At 40.2% G+C, this 15,028-nt stretch overlaps 1 protein-coding gene across 1 annotated transcript in view; it reads right to left on the reverse strand.

Moving 5' to 3' along the window:
- coq8ab (coenzyme Q8A, genome duplicate b) overlaps positions 1-15,028 on the reverse strand; it is a 34,092-nt gene that overhangs the window by 5,701 nt on the left and 13,363 nt on the right. Inside the window, exons 7-11 of the mRNA XM_020931721.2 lie at positions 9,942-10,027; positions 7,421-7,561; positions 5,502-5,583; positions 3,346-3,439; positions 901-1,042 (exon numbers count right to left, since the gene is read on the reverse strand). Coding sequence (XP_020787380.1) covers positions 901-1,042; positions 3,346-3,439; positions 5,502-5,583; positions 7,421-7,561; positions 9,942-10,027 — 545 coding nt within the window. The remainder of the gene's footprint in view (positions 1-900; positions 1,043-3,345; positions 3,440-5,501; positions 5,584-7,420; positions 7,562-9,941; positions 10,028-15,028) is intronic.

Genomic DNA, 15,028 nt, shown 5'->3' on the forward strand with positions numbered 1-15,028 from the left:
CATTTCTTTGCACTAAAGGGTTTTAAAATAAAATTAAGCTTTGTGTTTTATGTGTTTCCTTTAAGCAGGGCAAAGAAAAAAAGAAGCATTTATTTGTTTTGCAGTTTGTTCTACTTACTTTTTAAAAAGTTTAGCTTAAAGATGCACTGTGTAACTTTTGTGTTGGGGGTCCATCACCTGCTTGTTTCTATGGAGAAGTCACTGCTCTGTCTAGAATGTTCCACAGTGTGACATTAAACAGCTCTGATTTACATTTATTCAATTATAGGTGATTTTACAACTCAAAAATATCTAGAAAAACAGACATTCTGACTGTGAGCCTCTCCATAGATCTGATGTGGAACTTGGTCTGGTTTGGTCTCCATGAAGATAGAAAGGTTTAATGTCATACTGTGAAACATTCAAGACAAATAAATAACATCTCCATGGAGAAAAGCATTTGACCAGAAAAGTTTTTTAAACTCTTTAAACTCAAACTCAAGCTGTGTTCACTGCTGCCCCCAGTGGTGAGCTCATGTACAGCTCCAGAGCTGAAGTTGCACATGTGTTTATCTGTATGAGTCTAGAATGTAGAAGAACACACAGAAGAACACACGTGGACTTCAAGATCAGTTTAAATGAAGTTGGACTGAAAGTCCATGTTTGCAAAGAAGGCCTGCATTTTACATCATTCTGTTTAGTAAAAAATATTCCCAGGGGTTTAAATTATGATAAATCGATACTGTTGAAGTTAATGAGCTGTGAAGTAAAGTGACCAGAGCAGGTCGGGGTACTGACTCACACATACTGTATTACATCTCACAGAGTACAGCAGGTGGTTGGAAGTGGAGGTGGGGTTAGACTGGTTGTGGGTGGGTTACAAGTGTATTAACGCTTTTTCAACATTCCACTGTTTCATACCTGGTTTCTGAGCTCTTGGTCCAGATCTGAGGCCTTGTCCAGAGGAAATCCCGGGACCAGAGTCAGAGTCAGGACCTGCTGGCTGCTCAGCTCCTCCACCACGTCAGGGACATAGAAGAAAGGATGGTCCTTCAACAGCTCCCTAACAAAACAATGATGTTAGACTGATCTGAGAGGGATGTACATCTCATTTCTCTGCTCGTCCTCTTCTCTTCTGCTCCCCACTCTCCTCCTCCTCTACCTGTGTCGGCGGCAAGGTGGGGCATTTGAGGGCCGTGCCCCCCCTAGCGGCCACTGGTGCCCCACCCCCCAGCACAGGCCGTTATTATGACTATTTTAAAATGATTTTGATTGGCGCATTTCACTTCGGGCTGAGGACACAAACTTTACTGTGACATCAATGACATCACAGTGTCTGTTTATTTACTGTAGTGTGATTGGACAACTGTCCTGTCACTCAACCTGCTGCGTCAACTTGTAGCAGCTTCACGATTAGCGGCAGCTGCTACTTTAGCCTAAAGCTCCACACAGGAAATGGCGAGAATAGAGTCAAAGACACTGACAGACCCGCCGCCGGGACCCGGGGCAGTCGCCGCCGGGACCCGGGGCAGTTGCTGCCGCCGCCGGGGCCAGGGCAGTCGCTCGCTGCTCTATCCGCCTTTGCCCGCTCGTTTCTGGGTGTAAAAGTTTGACCTGAGCATCGGGCGCAGAGGCATAATTCTACCTGGTGTCCTGGTGCTGATATGGACTGACCGTAACTTTCAGATGTAAGTGGGAAGTGGGATTAAGACTAATTTGACAACCGCTCGTGCACTCGGCTCCTGGACCTTGCGTCTCGGACCAGACTGGACCAGGATTTGGACCAGTTTCATCTCTTCATATTGGACAATAGACTTTTGGAAACAGAACCAGTGGGACAGTGGATAGAGGAAACACTCTGCTTCAGTCTCTGGAGAAGGTAAGAGGCTGGTTTTCATTAGTTTGTGGCAAATCTGAACTTGGAGCCTCACAGGTAAATAGTGTTTATAGTGTTACTAGTTAAATAGTGTTATAGTGTTACTAGTTTAAAATAGTGTTATAGTGTTAATAGTTAAATAGTGTTATAGTGTTAATAGTTAAATAGTGTTATAGTGTTAATAGTTAAATAGTGCGTAAATGAGCTGGTGGGTGCGATGGAGCTGCTCTGGTTGTTCTGTCGTGTGCTGTAGGAGCGGCATCTGTGTTCATGTCTCTTATTGTAGTTTTACTGACGTTGTTGGGTCTGGGTGTGAGCGGCGTGTTACGTTGTGTTGTTGCATAAAGTTTGCGCTTGGCTGTTCATTGTGCTCTGATCGATACTGTTCAGCCAATACTAACCAAAATGTCTGTTTCTGGTATTTGTTATAATACTACAGCCTATATATATAAAACATATATTATTCATAATATATATTTATAATTTTTGCCCTTGGTGCCCCTCCCAAAAATTATACCATCAGCCGCCACTGGTCCTGGTTTACCTGGTTTAGTCCTGTTTAGTCCTGGTTTAGTCCTGGTTTAGTCCTCCTGGTTTAGTCCTGGTTTAGTCCTGGTTTAGTCCCTCCCTCCTCAAGTCTCAGGTCTCTATAGGACAGGACTGGACTGGACGGCGACTCGTGTACCACGTTCACTACAGCCCTGGTGCTGTCCGATGTGTGACTATTTCGAGTTCAGAGGTGTTTTTGACGAGAGGCTGTTGTTTAATGTTTACAACCAGTGTCAGGCCTTATTGTTTTTTAATAAACCTCAACCTTTTATTATTGTCTTGTGTGTGTATCGTCTACCACACAGCCTCAACAACTATTGCAGCTAATAATAATAATAATCTTAATATAATAATGATTATAACAACAACACATAATTAGCCTAATACTGTTAAAGAAAAACGTGTTTGATAGCATTTCTGCTGTGTATGACTCCACCGCGTTAAAATATTTCTCAAATGGCAGCGCCCCCCCCTGCTGGTGACCCATGCCCCTCCAGTAGATGAGCTCTGATGCCGACTCTGTCCTCTACTCTCCCATCCATCCCTCCTCCTCCTCCTCTACTCTCCCCTCTCTCCTCCTCCACTACTCTCCCCTCTCTCCTCCTCCACTCTCTCCCCTCTCCTCTCCTCCTCTCCTCCTCTCTCCTCTCTCTCTCTCTCCCCCTCCTCCCTCTCCTCCTCCCCTCTCCTCCTCCTCCTCCTCCTCTCTCCTCCTCCTCCTCTCCTCCTCTCCTCCTCCTCTCTTCTCCTCTCCCTTCTCTCCTCTCCCTCCTCTCTCCTCTCCTCCTCCTCCTCTCCTCTCCTCCCTCCTCTCCTCCCTCCTCCCTCCTCTCCTCCCTCCTCTCCTCCCTCCTCCCTGTTACATGTGGCAGAGTGGTTAGCCTGTCTCCTCCCTCCGTATAAAAGAGGTTGTGGGTTAGATTCCTTCCAGTATTACTTACTTAAACGTCTTTGCGCAGTTGGCCTCTCTGATGTAGTCGCACTCTAGAGCCAGCTCCCGACTCATGACCTCGATCAGGTGCTCAGGAAAAAGACCTACAGAACAGAAGAATAAACTTACAGAAAAAAACATTAACGAATTATGTTCTACAATAATATCATTACAAAAGCCTAAAAAATACACTATTTAAGAATAAAGAGGATTTAAAAAGTATTTGTATAATTTCTTACATTTAGTTGTGTCCTTATGTTGAGGAGGTATCAGTAAAATGTATATTTAATATCACTGAAAGGAACAATTATACTTTTTTTGTGATTTTTTTGATTAAACAAATGATTAAAAATATATATATTCCCAAATAAATACGGAAACTGAAATCCACCAATTAATAACATACTGGTATCTACTGGTATATTGTGGATGAAATAAAAAAAAAAAAACTTCACTCTTTTTTGATATTTTGATTTAATAATGTCTCTGTATTTGTTACTAAAAACGTCTCAAAATACAACAACTAGTCACGTTTAGTTGATTAATCACTGTGTGTGTTTTTTTTTATCAGTTTGATATTGTATAAAGTACGGAGTCTTTAACTTTTCCCTTTTTTATTTTAGTTTTGTGACAGCTCCAGTTCAGAGAATAAGTAAGCGTGAAATGTTTAAGATTCCTGTTCTATCTCTGACGTGGATGGAGCCATGTGGACTCAGGGCCAGGTAAACACAGACACACAAAGAGCACGTATCACACTCAGATAAAGTACCACAGTGCAGCTTTAAACAAGTCCCAGAGTGGAAGAGATGTCCCAGAAGGGAGCACTAAGGATGTCCTAGAGTGGAGCATTAAACAAGTCCCACAGTGGAGAATTAATGTCCCAGAGTGGAGCTTTAAAGAGTAGGGCTGTCGCATGTTGGGCCACCGCGATCACCGCACATGACCAACGTGACCCGACCCAGAGTCCTGCACAGGTCCATTATTACAGACCTGCACCCGCCTGGACAACTGTTAACATTCCACCATAAAAGGTGCCCGTGCCCAGGACTAACCCAGGACTAACCCAGGACTAACCCAGCACCAACCCAGGACTAACCCAGGACTAACCCAGGACCAACCCAGCACCAACCCAGCAACCCAGCACCCAACTAACCAGGACTACCCAGAACCCAGGACCCCAGGACTAACCCAGGACTAACCCAGGACTAACCCAGGACTAACCCAGGACTAACCCCAGGACTAACCCAGGACAACCACCAGCCACCAACCCAGAACTAAACCCAGGACTAACCCAGGACTAACCCAGCACCAACCCAGCACCAACCCAGCACCAACCCAGCACCAACCCAGCACCAACCCAGCACCAACCCAGCCCACCAAGCCCAGCCACCAACCCAGGACAAAACCCAGGACCAACCCAGGACCAACCCAGGACCAACCCAGCACCAACCCAGCACCAACCCAGCACCAACCCAGGACTAAACCAGGACTAAACCAGGACTAAACCAGGACTAAAACCAGGACTAAACCAGGACTAAACCAGGACCAACCCAGGACTAAACCAGGACCAACCCAGGACTAAACCAGGACCAACCCAGGACTAAACCAGGACCAACCCAGGACTAAACCAGGACCAACCCAGGACTAAGGTGCGCCCGTGCAGACCGTCTGGTGACTGCAGTCTAAAGGACCTGCGTAGAACTCTGCAGCACTTACAGATGTAAGTTTAGCAGTCGCCTGACAGGACTTTGCGGACACCTGCTCCGTGGACTCGAGGCTCTCTTAAGTCCGCGGGTACATGACCAGGTGCAGGACTCTGACCCGAGCTGCCACAGTGAGAGCTGTGCTGTTACTTCTCCTACACTACACATGTTATATCCACACGACAACCAAGGTACAAGTGCACCTGCTACAAGTGCATCATCAGAGAGTTTTCAGAGCCGCTGGAAATATTCTAACTCCGGGGGGTGTGGGTGGGGGAGGGGGTGCGATATCATCACATACTGCTCCGTTGAGCCGCTATACCACACCACAGGAGAAATTCCCTAACCGCGACAATCCTATTAAAGAGACGTCCCACAGTGGAGCTTTAAAGAGAAGTCCCATGGTGAAGCTTTAAAGAGAAGTCCCACAGTGGAGCATTACTGTCCCAGAGTGGAGCTTTACCTTCAGGCAGAGCGCGGGACAGACTCAGAGCCGTCATGATGTTTCTTACGTCGCTGTTGATGCTTTTTGCCACTCCAGGATACTGAAAACAATTACACACATTTCAATCACCGCAATCAAACAAACATTTAACACTACAGAATCTGAAAGAAATTAAATGCTTGAAGTGAACTGAGTTTTTTGTTTTTTTAATATATTGTGCACAAACACTACTGTAATTTGTGTGTGTTGAGCTTGTTTTGTTTTCTATATCTATTCATTTCTATGTTTCTATTTGTTCAAAGAGCCTGTATATAATGTTTTTCCATGTATTTGAACTAAATCCGTCTCGCTCCGGTACAGATATATTGTATAAAAATCTCTTAAAAGGTCAAAATAAATCTGCTGTGTACTGTCTGCATCCAATTACAAAGCGTTTGATTGTCAATTGATGATCAGGAAGTGCACATTAGCTCTGCTTTGGTCTCTGTGCTTATAAACTCATTGTTGTGAATAATTCGGATGCTCTGAAAGCATAAGGTAAGTGAGGAAGAACCTTAGACCTCTGCAAATTGTTTAGTTCTGTTTTTCACGTTTTTAAAAATCTTACATTGCGCAAATTGACTCTTGTGAGCTTAAAGCCATGTTAGAATGTTGTTACCTCCTCGAAAACAGACCTGGAGTTTTGTTTTGCTTCACACATGTTTGAGTTAGGGATGGGCATTCGATTTAATTTTCTTAAAATCGATCAACGGGAGAATTAACAATTGTTTTTCGATTAATCATTAACCTTTGTATTGTAAAATTATCATCATTATTATGACTAATCTGCATAAATAAACTCATCTTTTCAATATATAAACCATAACCACTATAGAGTCACATCATGTGTTTAATGCAGCTTTGACACATTTGTTTACATTTTACAGACACAAAACTTAAAACCACATGACCCATTTACATAAACTATAAACGCTGAAAAAAATCTGCTCTTTCCTTGTTTTTCCTTCAGCTTCTGTCGGACTAAAGGACACGACTCAGTGGAATATGAGTGTTCTCTCTGTGACAGAAGGGTGCTGATGATATCGGTGAGTGTGTTCTGTGTGTGTGTCATGTTCATGTTTTCAGGGATCATTCGTGTGCAGGTGTAGTGCAGCTCTTTATTCAACAGTCATTCACTCACTTTATGTTGCTCACTTTATTTATTTTGGCTTGTGTTGTAATGAAAAGAGTGAAAAGTGTTTGTCTTTTGGACGCATGTGCACTCAACTTTATGTTGCAGTTTACATCCACCATGACAAAACCGGGATACTGAAAACCCGATCACTGATGTGCTGTAAACACGTTCACTGAGTGGTACAGTGTCTCCAAAGAGATGTGCCAGAGCCCAAATGTGGGACTGTGAGGCACAACTCCAGTGTTTGTGTCAGACGCAGCCTCGTCTCCTCACACTACACACAGTGACCTACATTCAGTTTGTTGATTAAAAATGAACAAGATTGACAAAATTTTTAACAATTAATTATAGATTAGTCGACTAATCATGCCCATCCCTATGAGTAACTCTTTATTATTAGTCTGTGTACATCGCCAAAGCTCAAAATGCTCTGTTCCACCTTGTGATGTCATGAATAGCAGTAGTTTAAGTGAACAGCTCCTTTTACCTTTAGTTCAGAAGAAATTGGCAATTCCAGGGCTGAAACCATCCAAATGATTCTAGTGAATATATGGAGTTCAAAATCAGCAAAATCACATGACATCACAAGGTGGAACAGAGTGTTTTCCGTTTGAAAAAAGAACTCAGCCTAATTGTGCAGCGTTTGTGTGTCAAACATGTGTGAATGAAACAAAACAAGTCCAGGTGTGTTTGTGGTGAGGAAACGACATTAGAACAGAGATCAGAAATAGTGACAGCACCTTTATGTAAACCGTGTTCTCACCTGGATTTTCATGGCCACCTCCCTGCCGTCGTGGAGCCTGCCCAGATGCACCTGTCCGATGGAGGCCGCAGCAAAAGGCTTCTCCTCAAAATAAGCCAGACGCTTCCTCCAGTCTGGACCCAGCTCTCCACTGATCACTTTCTATGGGACAGAGATGGGAACACAGATTTAGACTTTATATTTTTACAGAAGTTAGAAGTTAAAATAATAGTCCAGGTTTAAATATATTTCAACAGCCCAGTTACATTTTGGTTCCTGGTGTTTGACTTTGTTCAGTGCTTGGTTTTGCCTCATGTTGTGTTCTAGTTTTCAGTCTCATTTCTTTGTTTATTACTTGAGAAATATGAGTCTTAGTCAAATTAGAACACAAAGCACACGTGGCAAACTCCCATGAGCCCTTAAGCACCCAACGGAGATACTAAGAATACACTCAGTACTGATTCTGATAACATGATGATTTCTTTAGATAATAGAATGTGATTTTCAACATTAACCAATAGTACTTTCTTTTCTATTCTCATGTGATCTGATACAGCTCAGGATCATTGTAAAATACATTCAGGAAAGGTTCATTTCTGTCCTGTCAACGGGACTTTTTTTAGTATCGATACCTGCTCAAATGAGGATCTAGTTTCGATACTAGTTTTAGTATCGATTAGGATCTGATTTTCTCTACTTTTGACAACCTCATTCTTAAATCAGAGGGACCGCTGCTCCATTCTGCCAATCCAAAAGGTAGTGTCATGTTACAGAGACCTCAATGGTTCAGAAACAGTTTTTAAAAAGGGACAAATTTCCAGGATTTCATCTCTGCTGTTCACAGATGTTGTCCTGATGAGTAGATGATGATTCCCATGTAATTTATTGCCTTCATCACCAAATATGAGCAGAGTTCCAGTTTACACAATACTGAATTAGTCAAGGAAACAGGGTTGTCCCGATCCGATCTGCAATCACGTGATTGGAAATCGACGCCGATCATGTGACTGTGGACTCGATCCGGACTTGGATATTATGCGCCAATCAGGTATCGGATAAATAAGATATGTATATAACACATAAGACACAGAGCACACAACAGTTTTTCTGAGGCGCAGGATTTGCTGATTCCAGTCTGGTTCCTGTTTTGTAGAGTTCATTTCGGCTACGTTCAGACTGCAGGGCTTAACGCTCAATTAAGATTTTTTGTAAAATCCGATGTTTTTGCGAGGTCGTTCATATTTCCAATTAAATGTGACTTGTATGTGACTCCAGTGTGAACAGTAAACGGCCCAAAAGTGTCCCACATGTGACACTGGAGACACGACGACGTCAACCACAGCAAACATGCTCTGTGTTTATGGAAGTTGTCCAAACATGGACGCAGCATTGAGCACCTGGAGATTTTAAAGTTCCTCTCGTACCGGAGCCAGAACATGAACAACTTACTTGTTTTAAAGAGGAGATTGAGAAGGAGAAGGACGAGGTTTTTGGTCGTGGTGTTTTGTGGGGCAGCGGCAGCAACGTCTGTTGAAAGGAACGTGTGGATGTGGAGACGGAGCCAAGAGTGGTGAGTGGTGATGTGCTTTGCTTCAGTGACACGGAGTTCATTAACAATTTTCACTACTTCAGCGCAAAATAGTGACGTTTGTGGCGTGTGTGGGTCGAATGAATGCGCTTTGGCCGTTCAGATTGAAGTCACATGTCAAAAGATCAGATATGTATCAGTTTCAGGAGCACATATCCAAGTGTCCTGAGTCACATTTGAAAAAATCGGATCTGTGTTGTTCAGACTGTCATTAAAAGATCAGATACAGGAACATAGAAGCCAAAAAATCTTGGGTCACTTCAGGCTGCAGTCTGAACGTAGCCTAAGTTTACTAAGTTACACATTCCAAGACCAGACTGTGAAAAGTCAAGATTTTCAACAATGATGGTAAATGGTTAAAAAAGTTTATAAAAATACTTAAGTTTTGGACATTTGATTTTTCACACTAAGTTCAGCCCAAATACTACACATGAAATCAACACAATCTGATCCCCCCAAACATTCTGGATCTTATTCTTTGCTCTTAGTTCATTTTATAATATTTTATAGAAGTATTGGATCGGGACTCGGTATTGGCAGGTACTCAAAATCAAAGGACTCGGACTTGGGGGCAAAAAAATGATCAGGACATCCCTACATGGAAACCTACACTTAAAGGTGCACCGTGTCGTTTCTATGGATACGTCACTGCTCTGCCTGGAATGTTCCACAAACAGCTCTACTTTACATTTATTCAATTACAGGTGCTTTTATAGCTCAAAGATACCTGGAAAAAAAAAAAAAAAAAACAGACATTGTGACTGAACTGACCTGTAACTTGGTCTGGTTTGGTCTCCATGAAGATAGAAAGGTTTAATATCATACTGTGAAACATTCCAGAAAAAGTCCTAACATCTCCATGGAAAAAAAGCATTTGACGGACTCTCCACCAGAAAAGTTACACACTGCACCTTTAAATCCCCCGTATCCTCTAGTTTTATGAAATAATTATACCATCATCTGCTTGGTGGGCATGAAGTCTGCGCTCTGTCTCACTCGCTCAAAGATCTTGGCCAATTCTGGACTAATGAAGGCGTCATCTGCAAAACACATGAGAGGTCTGGGGTCAGAGACAGACACAGTAATATGGGATTAAAGTGGTTAGAAGGCAAAACAGGATTGGATTTTAAAGGAGTTTTACTAAAAGAAGACATTTTAATATTTTGGTTTCTTCAGGTAATTAGTTTTAAATGAGATAACGTAAGTAGGTCATTTTACATTTTGTTCTAAAACAGCAAAAAAAATAAAAATAAAAAATCCTCTCTGGATGAAGATAGGGGGTGGATTAGATTGGGATTCTCACATTATACCAGTAGATAAGATAAGATAAGATAAGATAAGATAATCCTTTATTGTCTCCCATGGGAGAAATTTGTCTTGGGACAGGGGGTAACATGTTTTATCAAAAAACAGGACAACACAACACAAAGCAGCACATAAACAAACACCATAAAACAAAGTAAATATGAGACCAAGTGTGACCACGAGTGATGCAGTTAATGTTACTGCAGTTTGATAGTATAATAGCTTTGGCATCAGTGAAACTTACAAAACTTTAGTGCATATAACATGTTTTAAATCTCATTAAAGTAGACTTTGTTTAACATGATTATTACACAAACTTCATTATTGTGAACTTTAAGTCATGTTACAATGTTGTTATCACGTCAAAAACAGACCTGAAGTTATGTTTTAGTAATATTTTATTATTATTAATCTGTCTACATGTCCAAAGCTCAAAATGCTCTGTTCCACCTTGTGATGTCATGAAGTGGGAGTTTAAGTTAACAGCTACATTTTACTTTTAGTTCAGTAAAAATAGGCAATTCCAGAGCTGAAATGATCCAAATGATTCTCGTGAAGGTGTAAGGAGTTTGAAACCACAGTGGAGCACTTCCTGTATCACCACATGACATCACAAGGTGGAACAGTGTTTTCTGTTTGAGAGAAGAACTCAGCCTAAATACGCAAGGCTTGTGTGTTAAATATGTATGAATGAAACAAAATAACTCCAGGTCTGTGTGACAAAACTACATTAAAATATAGATCAGAAAATAGAGTCATTACCCCTTAATAAAAAGAGCAAAGGAGTTTAACCAAAGCTCACACATCACTAGTTTCACTGGGATGTCTGCGTTTCTCTCACACCTGCTCTGTTCTGGCCTATATCTCTTCAGAATGTGCAGATTAATGTCCAGTACCTACACAAATACGGCTTAAATGTGTAAAAGGTTGAATTGTTGAGTTTGTTGCATTCCTGAAAGTGCAACGAGGGTCACCGCTCCGTCACATGACCCACACAGAAACAGGAAGCGAGTTTTCACACCGCTCACGTGAGCTGAACACAAACAGATGTTATGTACTGAACGCAGGACTGAATAGGACACACACACTAATCAAATTACAAAGTCAAAGAAAGTCATTCTCATTTAATTACAGCTTTGTATTTTCCACCACATGAGTCTGTGTGTAGAATAAATTACAATAAGCAAGAGTCAACAATTATTTTTCCATTGTCAAGTACAAACCACAAATGTTATTAGTTACTAGAAATGACCCTACAAAATGACTAAAAAGATCAAAAAATAAATAAAGGTCAAAATAAAAGCCTCTATTATGCAGCGCTTATATTTGATCTGTTCTAATGTAGTTTCCTCGTCACAAATCGACCTGGAGTTGTGTTTTGTTTCATTCACACATGTTTAACACACAAACCTGCACATTTAGGCTGAGTTCTTCTGTCAAACTGAAAACACTCTGATGCAGGAAGTGCTCCACTGTATTTTTAAACTCCATACACTTTCATGTGAATCATTTCAATCATTTCAGTCCTGGAATTGCCGTTCTCTACTGAACTAAAGGTAAAAGGAGCTGTTCACTTGACAATAGGATCTATTCACGCTTACTAGAAAACATTGGAAACACGTGGATGAGGACTTCCGGGGTAGTTCCCGACACTGGGCATGTGTTAAAACCGTGGATTCAGCAGCAGCTTCTTCACAACTTGTCAAAGCTTTTCCATGAGGGACGGGACTCTAATCGCAGCTATATTGTCACTTAAACAGCTGGTCGCTACAATTACATCTTTTTAAAAAATTTTCCAATTAGAAAAATTATAATACACAAATAAATCGGCAATTTATAAAAGGAAAAAAAGAAAGAAGTGACATCTAGACAAAAAAAAACAAAACAGGCCATTTTCTCAGTTTTCCCAGATTTTCTCAGAGTTACCATCTCCAAAAGAGCTCAAAGGAAGTCGTCATCTGTGTCTGCTAGTTTTGTGACGTAAACGTGAAGAGAGCCTATTACAGCTTCATGACATCACAAGGTAGAAGAGTGCATTTTGAGCTTTGGAGATGTAGACCGACTAATAATAAAGAGTTACTCAAACATGTGTGAATGAAAAAAACAACAACTCCAGGTCTGTTTGTGAGGAGATAACAACATTATTAACACATTTTAAAGATCACAAGAGTCCATTTGTGTAATATAAGACCTTTAAAAATCTAAAATCAAATCAAACAGGGTTACTTCATTTTTCATTATTGTCATATTCTATTAAACATTTGTAAACTGCCTTCAAGTAGATACCGTATGTATTAGATATGCATTTCACTTTAGTTGTTTCATTTAGTATTTACATCAAACTCGTTTGTGCAGCTTAATACAATTCAATTTCAATTGTCTATAGATCTAACTGTTATTATCTCAATCCATTCTATACATTCACTCCACTGTCCACTAGGGATGGAACAATAACAAATATTGTGATTATCGTATCATCAAAAGTCTCAATATCGTGGGTCGTCAGAAAATATCGAGTTACAAGTTTCTCTGCTTAAATTAATATTTATTGTGACTATTTGGGATTTTCATGTCTTTCTTATTCTGTAAAGCATTTTGTGTACTATGAATCATGTTATACAAATAAACTTGCCTTGCCTCACCATGACATGCAGTTACAGCTAAAAAAAACAGAGGGAACTACATAGACCATGATCCTTTGGTGTTGTCATTGGAGACTACATGAAGAAATAAGTTATTAAGCATGTTTGAATCTTAATTCTTCATATTACAACAGGACCAAATGCTTTAAATCTTTTCTAATGCTTTTAAAAAAGAAAAAGGAGCATATTCAGTTTTATTTGCCTCTACAAAAGTCAATCAAATCAAAATATTGAACTGTGAGATTAGGGGTGCGCAAAAATATTGATATATTGTAACATTTAATGTGATGATACAGTATCGATATCGTGGACTGCTGTATCGATATATCACCAAGAATATTTTTTGGTATAATTTACTCAATTATTTTGTTACAGAGCTACAGTTTTCTTTAAACAGAAAGTTACCATTACTGGAAAATGTAAAAATGGGTAAGGTACAAACCTGAGGCACTCCGAATATATCATAAAAATCCTTTATTACATGAAGGGACACCAACATGTTTCGACGAGCAAGATGGTCTTCGTCAGTAAAACAAGACTCACCAGGTGTCTGTAAATACAGTCAATTAATCACATGACACTGATAGTGATGATGATTTGGATTATTCAATGTTTCTCTGAAACTGAACTTTTTCAGACAATTCTTTATTGTAAATGACATTTTTGACCTGTGATATTTAGTTGTCCATGTATTACACATGTGATGGACACACCGACTTTCCTCCAACATTATTCTTGTTGTTTGGTGGGGCTGCTCATCACTTATATATTCCTCATGGTTGGCCAACCTTTTGTTTTGGGGTTTGCTCCCTGTCTGTTTCCTATTGTCATGTGACGTTGTCATGTGATTAATTGATTGGTAAAAACAAGACACACCAGGTGTCAATAAATACACTTTGCCCTGACGAAGACCATCTTGCTGGTCGAAACGTGTTGGTGTCCCTTCATGTAATAAAGGACTTTTAACATGTTCAGTGGGAGTGCCTCGGGTTTGTACCTTGCCCATTTTTACATTTTACAGAAAGGGTAATTTTCTGTTTAAAGAAAACTGTTTTAACCCTTGCAGACCAGTACTGCTATTTTTTACTCTTTTAAGACTCAGTGAAGCGCTCTTCTTCTTTTTCTTCATCTGACAGAGGCACAGTTTTGTTGCTTGTTTAAAGGAAGGAAACTCATTTACACATTTGAGATTTTCACTGTTTTGATGATTTAAATGTTTGTGTTTCATATGAACTTTGCACAAGAACTGGTTTAATAAAGACTTTTAGTCTCAGACATAATTCAGCCTTTATTTTTTATTGAACTGTATCGAATTGAAATATATCGTATCAAATCGAAAGCTCACTGTATCAAGATACATATCGTATCATGGTCAGTGTATTGAGGTATGTATCATATCAGCAACTTCTTAATGATACCCAGTCATACGTGAAATGCATATTGTGAAAATATCATATTGAGGGATTTTGATATTATTGCATCACAACTGTCCACTGTACTGAAGTCTGGAGTAAACTTGGTTCAAATTAAAACTATTCTGATTCTCTGTTCTGAAATTTCACAATTTGACTTTTTCCCACAACAAGTCTGATAATTGCCCAACCTTAAAATGAATCATTTGAGCTTTACTGTGTTACTCATGCCCTTTGAACAGGACCAGAGCAAGAAGTGCCATCTTGACTGTAAATTTACAAATTATTTTTTCCATTTTCTGGTTATTCACAGATTTTGACATTTCAGCTTAATAAAATATTCTTTCAGCTAATAAAATATTCTTTCACATTCAGATCCAACCACAGCTTATGCACCGTCAGCTGGTTTCTCTTCTGCCCACGGCCACAAAACCAAAGAACTTCCCACAAAAATAAATACGAAATCCAGATGTGCAACATGTGTCTGACAAATCCAACCTCCCACTCCAGTTCTACTGTTACATCTGAGCCAGTGGTAGCCAGGGGATATTTTAAAAGTATAAATGGATTTAAAATACAACATGAAAACTGTTTAATATTAATACAGGAAAATCTGGTGAGCCCTTATAAACACAACCTGGATTTATATTAGCAAACAAAATTAGACTTTGTTGCTCATTCT

The sequence above is a fragment of the Boleophthalmus pectinirostris genome, unplaced genomic scaffold (assembly GCF_026225935.1).
Source record: "Boleophthalmus pectinirostris isolate CB_2022bp ecotype Guang Dong unplaced genomic scaffold, ASM2622593v1 HiC_scaffold_10, whole genome shotgun sequence".
NCBI lineage: Eukaryota > Metazoa > Chordata > Actinopteri > Gobiiformes > Gobiidae > Boleophthalmus > Boleophthalmus pectinirostris.